The sequence below is a fragment of the Pseudophryne corroboree genome, chromosome 10, assembly GCF_028390025.1.
Source record: "Pseudophryne corroboree isolate aPseCor3 chromosome 10, aPseCor3.hap2, whole genome shotgun sequence".
Lineage (NCBI taxonomy): Eukaryota > Metazoa > Chordata > Amphibia > Anura > Myobatrachidae > Pseudophryne > Pseudophryne corroboree.
The window spans coordinates 101892832-101908948 of NC_086453.1; the positions used below are offsets into that span (position 1 = coordinate 101892832).

Genomic DNA, 16117 nt, shown 5'->3' on the forward strand with positions numbered 1-16117 from the left:
CCAAAGAGCGGTCTTTGGACGTGGTACGGGCTCTCCGTATCTATGTGAAGAGGACTTCTTCCATTCGGTTGTCCGATTCTCTCTTTGTACTTTTTGGTTTTCACAAAAGTGGCTGGCCTGTGAATAAGCAGACCCTGGCCAGATGGATTAGAATGGTGATTGCACATGCTTATGTACAGGCTGATCTTCCAACTCCTGCTACCATCAAAGCCCATTCCGGCCTGCCGTGGTGCGACCCTTGAACAATTGTGCAAGGCGGCTACGTGGTCCTCGGTGAACACGTTCATAAGGTTCTATGCCTTCAATGCCTCCTTTGGACGCCGGGTTTTTGTGCCCGCTACAGTGCGTCCCCTCCCATGAGGAACTGCTTTAGGACATCCCTGATGTTATTCCCTGTGGAACCCAGTGTACTCCGCTGCAGAAAAGGAGATTTATGGTAAGAACTTACCTTTTGTTAAATCTTTCTGCGAGGTACTGGGTTCCACAGGGCGCCCACCCTGACGCGCTTAGCTTCTTTGGGTTTGTATGGCATTAGCCGCTGATACTTTCTCCTGTCGCGAGAATGTGGTGTACGTGGCTACGAGCTATTGTCTTCTCTTTTGCCTGCTACTGCATTGGACTGGTTAACGAAACTGAGCTCCTGTGCACGGAGGCGGGGTTATAGAGGAGGCGGCGCTGAGCATCTTGGGAACAGTCAAAGCTTTAGCCTGTTGGTGCCTCGGATCAAGATCCTACTCTACACCCCCGATGTTATTCCCTGTGGAACCCAGTGTACCTTGCAGAAAGATTTAACAACGGTAAGCTCTTACCATAAATCTCCTTTCTCTGACGTCCTAGTGGATGCTGGGAACTCCGTAAGGACCATGGGGTATAGCGGGCTCCGAAGGAGGCTGGGCACTCTAGAAAGATCTTAGACTACCTGGTGTGCACTGGCTCCTCCCACTATGACCCTCCTCCAAGCCTCAGTTAGATTTCGTGCCCGGCCGAGGTTGGATGCACACTAGGGGCTCTCCTGAGCTCTTAGAAAGTTATAGTCTTAGAATTTGTTATTTTTAGTGAGACGTGCTGGCAACAGGCTCACTGCAGCGAGGGACTAAGGGGAGAAGAAGCGAACTCGCCTGCTTGCAGCCGGATTGGGCTTCTTAGGCTACTGGACACCATTAGCTCCAGAGGGATCGACCGCAGGCCCAGCCTTGATGTTCGGTCCCGGAGCCGCGCCGCCGTCCCCCTTACAGAGCCAGAAGCAAGACGATGGTCCGGAAAATCGGCGGCATGAAGACATCCTGTCTTCACCAAGGTAGCGCACAGCACTGCAGCTGTGCGCCATTGCTCCTCATACACACTTCACACTCCGGTCACTGAGGGTGCAGGGCGCTGGGGGAAGGCGCCCTGAGGCAGCAATAAAAACACCTTGGCTGGCTAAAATACCTCAATATATAGCCCCTGGGGCTATATATATGAGGTAAATACCCCTGCCAGAATCCCATAAAAAGCGGGAGAATACGCCGCGAAAAAGGGGCGGAGCCTATCTCCTCAGCACACTGGCGCCATTTTTCCCTCACAGCTCGGCTGGAAGGAAGCTCCCTGGCTCTTCCCTGCAATTCTACAGTACAGTAAGAGGGAAAAGAGAGGGGGGGCATTAAAATTGGCACTGTATACAGTATATTATATTGAAAAGCAGCTATTAGGGACATAACTCAGTTAGTCCCTATATATATATATATATATATATATATATATATATATATATATATATATATATATATATATATATATATATATATATATATATAGCGCTCTGGTGTGTGCTGGCATACTCTTACTCTGCCCCCCCAAAGGGCTTTTGTGGGTCCTGTCCTCTGTTGGAGCATTCCCTGTGTGTGTGGAGTGTGTCGGTACGGTTGTGTCGACATGTTTGAGGAGGATAATGATGTGGAGGGGGAGCAGATGCCTTTAGCAGGGATGTCACCCCCTGGGGGTCAGACACCTGAGTGGATGGTATTATGGCAGGAAATGAGTGCACGTATAGACTCCTTACATAAAAAATATGCCGACTGTGGGACAGCCGAGTCTTCAGCTCGTGCCTGTCCAGGTGTCTCAAAAGTCATCAGGGGCTCTGAAACGCCCGCTATCTCAGGTGGCACAAGTAGATGTTGACACGGATACTGACACCAGTGTCGACGACGATGAGTCAAATTTTATGCCCGTTAAGGCCATTCACTGCATGATTGAGGCAATGAAAGAGGTGTTAAATATTTCTGATTTACATCCAGGTACCACAAAAAATAAGAATTTACTTACCGATAATTCTATTTCTCGGAGTCCGTAGTGGATGCTGGGGTTCCTGAAAGGACCATGGGGAATAGCGGCTCCGCAGGAGACAGGGCACAAAAAAGTAAAGCTTTACTAGGTCAGGTGGTGTGCACTGGCTCCTCCCCCTATGACCCTCCTCCAGACTCCAGTTAGGTACTGTGCCCGGACGAGCATACACAATAAGGGAGGCATTTTGAATCCCGGGTAAGACTCATACCAGCCACACCAATCACACCGTACAACTTGTGATCTAAACCCAGTTAACAGTATGACAACAGAAAGGGCCTCTTAAAGATGGCTCCTTAACAATAACCCGAATTAGTTAACAATAACTATGTACAAGTATTGCAGATAATCCGCACTTGGGATGGGCGCCCAGCATCCACTACGGACTCCGAGAAATAGAATTATCGGTAAGTAAATTCTTATTTTCTCTATCGTCCTAAGTGGATGCTGGGGTTCCTGAAAGGACCATGGGGATTATACCAAAGCTCCCAAACGGGCGGGAGAGTGCGGATGACTCTGCAGCACCGAATGAGAGAACTCCAGGTCCTCCTTTGCCAGGGTATCAAATTTGTAAAATTTTACAAACGTGTTCTCCCCCGACCACGTAGCTGCTCGGCAGAGTTGTAATGCCGAGACCCCTCGGGCAGCCGCCCAAGATGAGCCCACCTTCCTTGTGGAGTGGGCTTTTACAGTTTTAGGCTGTGGCAGGCCTGCCACAGAATGTGCAAGTTGAATTGTGTTACAAATCCAACGAGCAATCGACTGCTTAGAAGCAGGTGCGCCCAACTTGTTGGGTGCATACAATATAAACAGCGAGTCAGATTTTCTGACTCCAGCCGTCCTTGCAATGTATATTTTTAAGGCTCTGACAACGTCCAACAACTTGGAGTCCTCCAAGTCGCTAGTGGCCGCAGGCACCACAATAGGTTGGTTCAGATGAAATGCTGATACCACTTTAGGGAGAAAATGCGGACGAGTCCGCAGTTCTGCCCTATCCGAATGGAAGATTAGATAAGGACTTTTATAAGATAAAGCCGCCAATTCAGATACTCTCCTGGCAGAGGCCAGGGCTAGTAACATAGTCACTTTCAATGTGAGATATTTCAAATCCACCTTTTTCAATGGTTCAAACCAATGGGATTTGAGGAAATCTAAAACTACATTTAGATCCCACGGTGCCACCGGAGGCACCACAGGAGGCTGTATATGCAGTACTCCCTTGACAAAAGTCTGGACCTCAGGGACAGAGGCCAATTCTTTTTGGAAGAATATTGACAGGGCCGAAATTTGAACCTTAATGGATCCCAATTTGAGACCCATAGATAATCCTGATTGCAGGAAATGTAGGAAACGACCCAGTTGGAATTCCTCCGTCGGAACCCTCCGATCCTCGCACCACGCTACATATTTTCGCCAAATGCGGTGATAATGTTTCACGGTGACTTCCTTCCGTGCCTTAATCAAGGTAGGAATGACTTCTTCTGGAATGCCTTTCCCTTTTAGGATCTGGCGTTCAACCGCCATGCCGTCAAACGCAGCCGCGGTAAGTCTTGAAAAAGACAGGGACCCTGCTGTAGCAGGTCCCTTCTCAGAGGTAGAGGCCACGGTTCGTCCGTGAGCATCTCTTGAAGTTCCGGATACCAAGTCCTTCTCGGCCAATCCGGAACCACTAGTATTGTTCTTACTCTTCTTTGCCGTATGATCTTCAATACCTTTGGTATGAGTGGCAGAGGAGGAAACACATACACTGACTGGTACACCCAAGGAGTTACCAGTGCGTCCACAGCTATTGCCTGTGGATCTCTTGACCTGGCGCAATATTTGTCCAGTTTCTTGTTGAGGCGAGACGCCATCATGTCTACAATTGGTCTTTCCCAACGGTCTATTAACATGTTGAAGACTTCTGGATGTAGACCCCACTCTCCCGGATGAAGATCGTGTCTGCTGAGGAAGTCTACTTCCCAGTTGTCCACGCCCGGGATGAACACTGCTGACAGTGCTATCACGTGATTCTCCGCCCAGCGAAGAATCTTGGCAGCTTCTGCCATTGCCCTCCTGCTTCTTGTGCCGCCCTGTCTGTTTACATGGGCGACCGCCGTGATGTTGTCCGACTGAATCAACACCGGCTTTCCTTGCAGGAGAAGTTCCGCCTGGCTTAGAGCATTGTAGATTGCTCTTAGTTCCAGAATGTTTATGTGAAGAGACTTTTCCAGACTCGTCCATACTCCCTGGAAGTTTCTTCCTTGTGTGACTGCTCCCCAGCCTCTCAGGCTGGCGTCCGTGGTCACCAGGATCCAATCCTGAATGCCGAATCTGCGGCCTTCTAATAGGTGAGCCTTCTGCAACCACCACAGAAGTGACACCCTTGTCTTTGGTGACAGGGTTATTCGCAGGTGCATCTGCAGATGCGACCCTGACCATTTGTCCAACAGATCCCTTTGGAATATTCTTGCATGGAATCTGCCGAATGGAATTGCTTCGTAAGAAGCCACCATTTTTCCCAGGACTCTTGTGCATTGATGTACTGACACTTTTCCTGGTTTTAGGAGGTTCCTGACCAGATCGGATAACTCCTTGGCTTTTTCCTCTGGAAGGAAAACCTTTTTCTGAACCGTGTCCAGAATCATTCCTAGGAACAGCAGACGAGTTGTCGGGATTAAATGGGATTTTGGAATATTCAGAATCCACCCGTGTTGTCTTAGCACCTCTTGAGATAGTGCTAAAGCTGTCTCCAGCTGTTCTCTGGACCTTGCCCTTATTAGGAGATCGTCCAAGTATGGGATAACTAATACGCCTTTTCTTCGAAGAAGAATCATCATCTCGGCCATTACCTTGGTAAAGACCCGAGGCGCCGTGGACAATCCGAACGGCAGCGTCTGAAACTGATAGTGACAGTTTTGAACAATGAACCTGAGGTACCCCTGGTGTGCGGGGTAAATCGGAACGTGTAGATACGCATCCTTGATGTCCAAGGATACCATAAAGTCCCCTTCTTCCAGGTTCGCTATCACTGCTCTGAGTGACTCCATCTTGAACTTGAACTTTTTTATGTAGAGGTTCAAGGACTTCAGATTTAGAATAGGCCTTACCGAGCCATCCGGCTTCGGTACCACAAATAGAGTGGAATAATACCCCTTTCCTTGTTGTAATAGGGGTACTTTGACTATCACCTGCTGAGCGTACAGCTTGTGAATGGCTTCCAACACCCTCTCCCTTTCGGAAGAGACGGTTGGTAAGGCAGACTTCAGGAAACGATGAGGAGGATCCGTCTCTAATTCCAACCTGTACCCCTGAGATATTATCTGCAGGATCCAGGGGTCTACCTGCGAGTGAGCCCACTGCGCGCTGTAATTTTTGAGACGGCCCCCCACTGTCCCCGAGTCCGCTTGAGAGGCCCCAGCGTCATGCTGAGGTTTTTGCAGGAGCCGGGGAGGGCTTCTGTTCCTGGGAAGGAGCTGCCTGTTGGTGTCTCTTCCCTCTTCCTCTGCCTCGTGGCAGGTACGACAAGCCCTTTGCTCTCTTATTTTTGTAGGAGCGAAAAGGCTGCGGTTGAAAGGTCGGTGCCTTTCTCTGTTGGGGAGTGACTTGAGGTAAAAAAGTGGATTTCCCGGCAGTAGCCGTGGCCACCAAGTCTGATAGACCAACTCCAAATAACTCCTCCCCTTTATACGGCAAAACCTCCATGTGACGTTTTGAATCCGCATCGCCTGTCCACTGTCGTGTCCATAAGGCTCTTCTGGCTGAAATGGACATAGCACTCACCCGAGATGCCAGTGTGCAAATATCCCTCTGTGCATCACGCATATAGATAAATGCATCCTTTATTTGTTCTAACGACAGTAAAACATTGTCCCTATCTAGGGTATCAATATTTTCAATCAGGGATTCTGACCAAACTACTCCAGCACTGCACATCCAGGCAGTTGCTATAGCTGGTCGTAGTATAACACCTGCATGTGTGTATATATTCTTTTGAATAACTTCCATCTTTCTATCTGATGGATCCTTAAGTGCGGCCGTCTCAGGAGAGGGTAACGCCACTTGTTTGGATAAGCGTGTGAGCGCCTTGTCCACCTTAGGGGGTGTTTCCCAGCGCGCCCTAACCTCTGGCGGGAAAGGGTATAATGCCAATAACTTTTTTGAAATTATCAACTTTTTATCAGGAGCAACCCACGCTTCATCACACACGTCATTTAATTCTTCTGATTCAGGAAAAACTGTTTGTAGTTTTTTCACACCATACATAATACCCTGTTTTACGGTATCTGTAGTATCAGCTAAATGTAACGTCTCCTTCATTGCCAAAATCATATAACGTGTGGCCCTACTGGAAAATACGTTTGAATTTCTACCGTCGTCACTGGAATCAGTGCCCGTGTCTGGGTCTGTGTCGACCGACTGAGGCAAAGGGCGTTTTACAGCCCCTGACGGTGTTTGAGGCGCCTGGACAGGCATTAATTGATTGTCCGGCCGCCTCATGTCCTCAACTGACTGTTTAAGGGAAGATAAACCATCACGTAATTCCACAAATAAAGGCATCCATTCTGGTGTCGACCCCCTGGGGGGGTGACATCTGCATATTTGGCAATTGCTCCGCCTCCACACCAATATCGTCCTCATACATGTCGACACCACGTACCGACACACACCGCAAACTCACAGGGAATGCTCTAATGAAGACAGGACCCACTAGCCCTTTTGGGGAGACAGAGGGAGAGTCTGCCAGCACACACCACAAAGCGCTATATATACAAGGGATATCCTTATATTAAGTGCTCCCTTATAGCTGCTTTAATATATATATATATATATATATAGCCATTAATGTGCCCCCCCTCTCTGTTTTACCCTGTTTCTGTAGTGCAGTGCAGGGGAGAGACCTGGGAGCCGTTCTGACCAGCGGAGCTGTGACAGAAAATGGCGCCGTGTGCTGAGGAGATAGGCCCCGCCCCTTTTTCGGCGGGTTCTTCTCCCGCTATTTTTCCAGTCAGGCAGGGGTTAAATATCTCCATATAGCCCCTATGGGCTATATGTGAGGTATTTTTAGCCTTGTATAAGGTTTATATTTGCCTCTCAGAGCGCCCCCCCCCAGCGCTCTGCACCCTCAGTGACTGCCCAGTGAAGTGTGCTGAGAGGAAAATGGCGCACAGCTGCAGTGCTGTGCGCTACCTTATGAAGACTGAGGAGTCTTCAGCCGCCGGTTTCCGGACCTCTTCACGCTTCAGCATCTGCAAGGGGGTCGGCGGCGCGGCTCCGGGACCGGACTCCACGGCTGGGCCTGTGTTCGATCCCTCTGGAGCTAATGGTGTCCAGTAGCCAAGCAGCAAATCCACTCTGCATGCAGGTGAGTTTACTACTTTCCCCCTAAGTCCCACGTTGCAGTGATCCTGTTGCCAGCAGGACTCACTGTAAAGAAAAAAACCTAAACTAAACTTTCTCTAAGCAGCTCTTTAGGAGAGCCACCTAGATTGCACCCTTCTCGTTCGGGCACAAAATCTAACTGGAGTCTGGAGGAGGGTCATAGGGGGAGGAGCCAGTGCACACCACCTGACCTAGTAAAGCTTTACTTTTTTGTGCCCTGTCTCCTGCGGAGCCGCTATTCCCCATGGTCCTTTCAGGAACCCCAGCATCCACTTAGGACGATAGAGAAAAGGGTATTATGTTTGGGGAGAAAAAACTACCTGTAGTTTTTCCCCCGTCAGATGAATTAAATGAAGTGTGTGAAGAAGCGTGGGCTTCCCCTGATAAGAAATTGGTAATTCCTAAGAAGCTACTAATGGCGTTCCCTTTCCCGCCAGAGGATAGGTTACGTTGGGAAACACCCCCGAAGGTGGATAAAGCGCTCACACGTTTGTCTAAAAAGGTGGCACTACCGTCCCAGGATACGGCCGCCCTTAAGGAACCTGTTGATAGAAAGCAGGAGGCGATCCTGAAGTCTGTATATACACACTCAGGCATTATACTCAGACCAGCTATTGAATCAGCATGGATGTGCAGTGCTGCCGCTGCGTGGTCAGATAAACTGTCAGAAGATATTGACACGTTAGACAGAGACACGATCCTGCTAACAATTGACCATATCAAAGACTCAGTCTTATACATGAGAGATGCACAGAGGGAAATCTGCCGGCTGGCATCTAAAGTAAGTGCATTATCCATCTCTGCTAGGAGATGCTTATGGACTCGCCAGTGGACTGGAGATGCAGATTCCAAAAGGCACATGGAAGTTTTGCCTTATAAGGGGGAGGAATTATTTGGGGATGGTCTCTCCGACCTAGTTTCCACAGCAACGTCTGGGAAGTCAGCATTTTTACCCCATGTCCCCTCACAGCCTAAGAAGGCGCCATTTTATCAGGTTCAGTCCTTTCGGTCCCAGAAAAACTAGCGGGGAAAAGGAGGGTCTTTTCTGTCAAGAGGCAGAGGCAGGGGAAAAAGGCTGCAGCAAACAGCAGGTTCCCAGGAACAAAAGTCCTCCCCCGCTTCCTCTTCCAAGTCCGCCGCATGACGGTGGGGCTTCACAGGCGGAGCCAGGTACGGTGGGGGCCCGCCTCAGGAATTTCAGCGATCAGTGGGTTCGCTCACAGGTGGATCCCTGGATCCTTCAAATAGTATCTCAGGGATACAGGCTGGAATTCGAGGCGACTCCACCCCGCCGTTTCCTAAAATCCGCCTTGCCGATTGCTCCCTCAGACAGGGAGGCGGTGCTAGCAGCGATTCACAAGCTGTATTCCCAGCAGGTGATAATCAAGGTACCCCTACTTCAACAAGGCCGGGGTTACTATTCCACACTATTTGTGGTGCCGAAACCGGACGGTTCGGTGAGACCCATTTTAAATTTGAAATCCTTGAACACATACATAAAAAAAATTCAAGTTCAAGATGGAATCGCTCAGGGCGGTTATTGCAAGCCTGGACGAGGGGGATTACATGGTATCCCTGGACATCAAGGATGCTTACCTGCATGTCCCCATTTACAATTCTCACCAGGAGTACCTCAGATTTGTGGTACAGGATTGCCATTACCAATTCCAGACGCTGCCGTTTGGACTCTCCACGGCACCGAGGGTATTTACCAAGGTTATGGCGGAAATGATGATACTCCTTCGAAAAAAGGGAGTTTTAATTATCCCATACTTGGACGATCTCCTAATAAAGGCACGATACAAAGAACAGTTGTTAGTGGGAGTAGCACTATCTCAGGAAGTGCTGAGCCAGCACGGTTGGATTCTGAATATCCCAAAGTCACAGCTGGTCCCCACGACACGTCTAATGTTCCTGGGAATGATTCTGGACACGGCCCAGAAAAAAGTGTTTCTCCCGGAGGAGAAAGCCAGGGAGTTGTCTTCTCTAGTCAGAGACCTCCTAAAACCAAAACAGGTATCGGTGCATCACTGCACGCGGGTCCTGGGAAAGATGGTAGCTTCTTACGAAGCAATTCCATTCGGCAGGTTCCATGCCAGAATTTTTCAGTGGGACCTGTTGGACAAGTGGTCCGGATCGCATCTTCAGATGCATCGTTTAATAACCCTGTCTCCACGAACCAGGGTGTCTCTTCTGTGGTGGCTGCACAGTGCTCATCTTCTGGAGGGCCGCAGATTCGGCATACAGGACTGGGTCCTGGTGACCACGGATGTCAGCCTACGAGGCTGGGGGGCAGTCACAAAGGGAAGAAATTTCCAAGGACTATGGTCAAGTCAGGAGACTGCCCTTCACATAAATATTCTGGAACTAAGGGCCATTTACAATGCCCTAAGTCAAGCAAAATCCCTGCTCCTACACCAGCCGGTGCTGATCCAGTCAGACAACATCACGGCAGTCGCCCATGTGAATCGACAGGGCGGCACAAGAAGCAGGACGGCGATGGCAGAAGCCACAAAAATTCTCCGATGGGCGGAGAATCATGTACTAGCACTGTCAGCAGTGTTCATCCCGGGAGTGGACAACTGGGAAGCAGACTTTCTCAGCAGGCACGACCTCCACCCGGGAGAGTGGGGACTTCATCCAGAAGTCTTCCAAATGATTGTAAATCAATGGGGTCGTCCACAGGTGGACATGATGGCGTCCCGCCTAAACAAAAAAACTAGAGAAGTATTGCGCCAGGTCAAGAGACCCTCAGGCGATAGCTGTGGACGCTCTAGTGACACCGTGGGTGTACCGGTCAGTTTATGTGTTCCCTCCTCTACCTCTCATACCGAAGGTATTGAGAATAATAAGAAAGCGAGGAGTAAACACAATTCTCGTGGTTCCGGATTGGCCGAGAAGAGCGTGGTACCCGGAACTTCAAGAGATGATCTCAGAGGACCCGTGGTCTCTGCCGCTCAGACAGGACCTGCTGCAGCAGGGCCCCTGTCTGTTCCAAGACTTACCGCGGCTGCGTTTGACGGCATGGCGGTTGAACGCCGGATCCTGAAGGAAAAGGGCATTCCGGAGGAAGTCATTCCTACGCTTATTAAAGCCAGAAAAGAGGTCACAGCAACTCATTATCACCGCATATGGCGGAGGTATGTTGCATGGTGTGAGGCCGAAAAGGCCCCAACGGAGGAATTTCAACTAGGTCGATTTCTGCATTTCCTGCAAGCAGGAGTGAATATGGGCCTAAAACTGGGCTCCATTAAGGTACAGATCTCGGCTCTGTCAATTTTCTTTCAAAAAGAACTAGCTTCAGTACCTGAAGTTCAGACATTTGTGAAAGGAGTGCTGCATATTCAGCCCCCATTTGTGCCTCCTGTGGCACCTTGGGATCTCAACGTGATGTTGAGTTTCTTAAAATCACATTGGTTTGAGCCACTAAAAACCGTGGATCTGAAATATCTCACGTGGAAAGTGGTCATGTTATTGGCCTTGGCTTCAGCCAGGCGAGTGTCAGAGTTGGCGGCTTTATCATGTAAAAGCCCTTATCTGATTTTCCATATGGATAGGGCAGAATTGAGGACTCGTCCCCAGTTTCTCCCTAAGGTGGTGTCAGCGTTTCACCTGAACCAGCCTATTGTGGTGCCTGCGGCTACTAAGGATTTGGAGGACTCCAAGTTGCTAGACGTTGTCAGGGCCCTGAAAATATATGTTTCCAGGACGGCTGGAGTCAGAAAATCTGACTCGCTGTTTATCCTGTATGCACCCAACAAGCTGGGTGCTCCTGCTTCTAAGCAGACTATTGCTCGTTGGATTTGTAGTACAATTCAGCTTGCACATACTGTGGGAGGCCTGCCACAGCCAAAATCTGTCAATGCCCATTCCACAAGGAAGGTGGGCTCATCTTGGGCGGCTGCCCGAGGGGTCTCTGCTTTACAACTTTGCCGAGCTGCTACTTGGTCAGGGGCAAACACGTTTGCAAAATTCTATAAATTTGATACCCTGGCTGAGGAGGACCTGGAGTTCTCTCATTCGGTGCTGCAGAGTCATCCGCACTCTCCCGCCCGTTTGGGAGCTTTGGTATAATCCCCATGGTCCTTACGGAGTTCCCAGCATCCACAAGAACGTCAGAGAAAATAAGAATTTACTCACCGGTAATTCTATTTCTCGTTGTCCGTAGTGGATGCTGGGCGCCCATCCCAAGTGCGGTTTATCTGCAATACTTGTACATAGTTATTGTTAACTAAATCGGGTTATTGTTGAGCCATCTGTTGAGAGGCTCTATTGTTTCATACTGTTAACTGTGTTTCATATCACGAGTTGTACGGTGTGATTGGTGTGGCTGGTATGAGTCTTACCCGGGAGTCAAAATCCTTCCTTATGGTGTACGCTCGTCCGGGCACAGTACCTAACTGAGGCTTGGAGGAGGGTCATAGTGGGAGGAGCCAGTGCACACCAGGTAGTCGAAGATCTTTCTAGAGTGCCCAGCCTCCTTCGGAGCCCGCTATTCCCCATGGTCCTTACGGAGTTCCCAGCATCCACTACGGACTACGAGAAATAGAATTACCGGTGAGAGAATTCTTATTTTTTCCAAATACACGATTGGTCCATAAGATCAGCATACTTGTAGTTATGGATTAAAACAATGGTCCCCAAACACTGTGCCTAGGCACTCTGGGCTGCAGCAAGGCTCTCTCAGGGGTGTCTTGGCTTAGTGGTCCAGGAGCAAATTAAATTATTTATGGTCAAAGTGGTGGGCAGTCTCTATCGCTGGTTTTGCCTAATATAAATTGTGGACAATCAGAAGCACAAGTGTATACTACCCCTTAACTGACCCGAAAGCTGGATACACACTATAAGATTCTGTCCAATCTTTCTGGTTGGAATGAAAATATGGTAATGTTTGGCAGTAAATGACGATTGACCATTTGCTCCCAAATACTGGGAAACAGATTGAAACAATTTACCAAAACGACCATTTTTTTTTGTTTTCCGGCTTTTGGGAGCAAATGGTTGCTGTCATTTGCTCCGAGACATTACCAGATCGAAAATATAATTATATTGTATATCCAGCTTTAGGGTGACAGGTAGGCACAATTAACTCAATTTTTTTTAATTTTTTCAAATTAAATTTTTTTTTTTTGTGTGTGTGCCTCTTGCACTATGTCTACTGTAGTTGACTTCCAATATTTTAGATAGTTATACATATTTTCCTATGTAAATCCACTTCCCAATTTCTGCCTTTGTAGCCTGTCCGCCATGGATGAAACCGAGCTGCAGTTGATGGAGTTTTTCTCCTGGGAAGAATTTTGTGTCTTTTTTGACGATTGGTGTGAGAAGAGGAAAACGCTCTTCTTCCTCAGAAATTACATCCCGCTAAACAAGTGTAAATGGGCCGTGGAGAACCTTCAATGGGAAGTGGTTGAAGCGCTGAAATATAGTTCTGCTCGTCTCGCTTGTAAAAATGTGAACATTTCCAGCAAGAAAGAAATGGGGTGAGCAAGAGACGGTGGTGGTTAGAAAAAGGTTTATAATGTCACTTTTTTTTTTTTTTTTTTTTTTTTTTTTTTGCTGTTTTTGAAATATATTTTATAGTATTTTTAATTATTTGAAAACTAGTTTTTATAGGGTAAATGTTGTATCAACATTTTGGAAAACGCCAAATAGCATGCTCAGACTTGAGCACAGCAGGTTTCTGTTGTGAGTTGTGTTCTGTTACCTGCAGACTACACTAACCACCATTAATGCAACTTTGCCAATCTGCTCAAGAGCTTGTAGAGCATAGTACTGTGACCTTGTGTGTACATTGAAGAGCTATCTGATCACTCAGTGATTGGAAATATCGGGATTGGCACAAAATGCTAGGTCGACATTTAAGTCATTGTCGACGGTTCCTGTATCTGCTGTGCTGCAGGGCCGATGTTATGTCTGTAAACGATGACGTTCAGACATATCAGCTGTACACAAGAGCCGATGTACTTAACGATATTTCTCTTAGGTCCTTGGGATACCGGGAATCCATCTAGTACCATGGGTATAGACTGTCCACTAGGAGCCTTGGGCACTTTAAGAATTTGATAGTGTGCGCTGGCTCCTCCCTCTATGCCCCTCCTGCCAGTCTTAATTTAGAAAATGTGCCTCGGATGAGCCGGTCACATCGCTGGAAGCTATTGAAGTGTTTTATGCATTTATTTAGTATGTTTGTTATTTTCAGGCAGGTCTGGATGGCACCAGCCTGCCTGCTTCGTGGGACTTAGAGGGGGGGAACGGCCCAACCTCTTGAAGGGTTAATGGTCCCGTTCCCCGCTGATAGGACACTAGCTCCTGAGAGAACTATTCGCAAGCCCTACCATGGCAAGCGTACATTCCCGCAGCACGCCGCCACCCCTAACAGAGCCAGAAGAAAGAAGAGTGGTGAGTACTAAGCCGGCGTCTCGGTTAGCGGGTCGCTGGCCATTAGGGCGGCATGAGGGTACGGAGACGCACATCTTCAACGTGGGGCGGCTGTATCTCCAGACTCAGTACACAGTGCAGACGCACCGCTTCTGAGGGAGCAAACTGAGTCGAAGTACACTACGTGTGTACACAGTATCCAGACTGGCATTACAGACTTAAAAGGGGGCTGACTCCATTTTAGGCACTAAAATTACCTCAGTCAGTATAAAGAAGCGGGAAGACCGCACGCCATTGAAGGGGCGGATCCAGCAGCTCACCAGCGCCATTTTCCCTCTGCAGTGGACACAGACGCTGATTGACAGGTACGTGCAGCTCCTCCGGAGAGACTCCAGATTACCTTAGTGGTACCAGGGGTCATATCAGGGGTGCGCGCTTAATAGTATACTAAGTCCCCAATCTGGGTACTTAGTCTGCGACCCGGCTAAGCTTGGCATTAGCAGTAAGGGCGCTGTGTGCTGGCTCCAGACTATCTGTGTCTCTCTTGAAGGGCTCTTTGTGGGTTTAATTGTGCATTTAACCTGTTCCTGTGTGTGCTGTCACTGTCACAGTATATCAGACAAAGAGTGTGTTTGATGTAAGGCACAGTGTTCCACTTCTCCAGGGGGTTCACTGCAGTGTACTCAGTACAGTGCACCCTCCAAGTCTAGTGGGGCAGGGCCAGCTTGGCTGGATTCCATTAGGGGAATGATTTCCAATATTTCTGCTAAATTGTCCCGCAATGAGAAAGAGACTCAATACTTAAGACAATTGATGACTGAGTTTATGAACAGAGACTCGCTACCCAAACCAGCGTCTCAGTCCCCTACCATTTGTCCGCAAAAACGTCCTTTGGCCCATATCCTGCAGTCTGACTCTGATGATGAGGGGTCAGACATGGGGGAGGTGGACTCAGAGTTGGGGGAGGCTTCTATGTCACAGGGAATAGAGGCTCTCATAGAAGCTATCTGAGAAGTTCTGCATATCCCTGATAAGGTAACAGAGGAGACTAAGGAATCTTATTTTAATATAAAAAAGAAATCCTCAGCCACTTTAAATACCGTTTGAAGAACCATGAGTTAATCCTTATATGAAATTTAAAATCCCTAAAAGGTTGATATCCTCTTTTCCCTTTCCTCCTGAGGATAGAAAAAAAATGGGAAAAATCACAGATAGTGGATGCATCAGTATCCAGGCTGTCACGGAAAATTGTTTTGCGTGTCCCTGGTACAGCCTCCCTAAAAGACACGGCTGATCAGAGAATTGAGGATACACTCAAATCTTTGTATACAGCTGCTGGGGTGGCCCAGAGACCCACTATAGCATGTGGGTGGATTACGAAGGCCGCTGGGTAACCTAATTGAGGGGTTAGGTACCTTGCCTAAGGGGGCAGATTATTTTACTCCTGCAACATATACAGGCAAATTTTATAGTGGAAGCCATAAAAGAAATAGGCTTGCTTAATGCACGCACCACTACTATGGCAGTGTCAGCATGCAGAGGCTTATGGCTACGCCAGTGGACTGCTGACGCGGACTCCAGGAAAGGCGTGGAAGGCCTACCCTTCACAGGAGAGGCCTTATTTGGAGACTAACTAGACAAATGGATCTCTAAAGCTACTGCGGGTAAGTCCACGTATCTTCCTTCTGCAGCTCCCTCAGCCAGGAAGGCCTACTCAGGACCTAATCTACAGTCCTTTCGGACCTCCAAGTTTAAGGGCAAAACCAGAGGTTCTTCTACAGCCACCAGAGGCGCTAGAGGTAAACCAGCAACTACCGGTTCACCGGAACAGAGCTCAAGCTCTGCTTCCTCAAAACCTTCAGCATGACGGTGGACCGCGATGACTGGCAGATGGGAGCCGATGAAAAATTTTCAGTCACATCTGGACAACAACATGCCAGGATCCCTGGGTCATAGATCTTATTTCCGAGGGTTACAGACTGGCGTTTCAGGAGCTCCCACCTCACAGATTCTTCAAATCAGGCTTACCAGTTTCACAGGAAGTAAGTATAACCAC

The 16117-nt window shown here is 48.4% G+C and overlaps 1 protein-coding gene across 4 annotated transcripts in view; it reads left to right on the forward strand.

The window, feature by feature from the left end:
* Nucleotides 1-16117, forward strand: part of ZSWIM9 (zinc finger SWIM-type containing 9) — a 62613-nt gene that overhangs the window by 40047 nt on the left and 6449 nt on the right. For all 4 annotated transcript variants that reach the window (XM_063942672.1, XM_063942671.1, XM_063942673.1 and 1 more), the window contains one exon: nucleotides 12918-13163. In XM_063942672.1, coding sequence (XP_063798742.1) covers nucleotides 12928-13163 — 236 coding nt within the window. In that variant the 5' untranslated portion in view covers nucleotides 12918-12927. The remainder of the gene's footprint in view (nucleotides 1-12917; nucleotides 13164-16117) is intronic.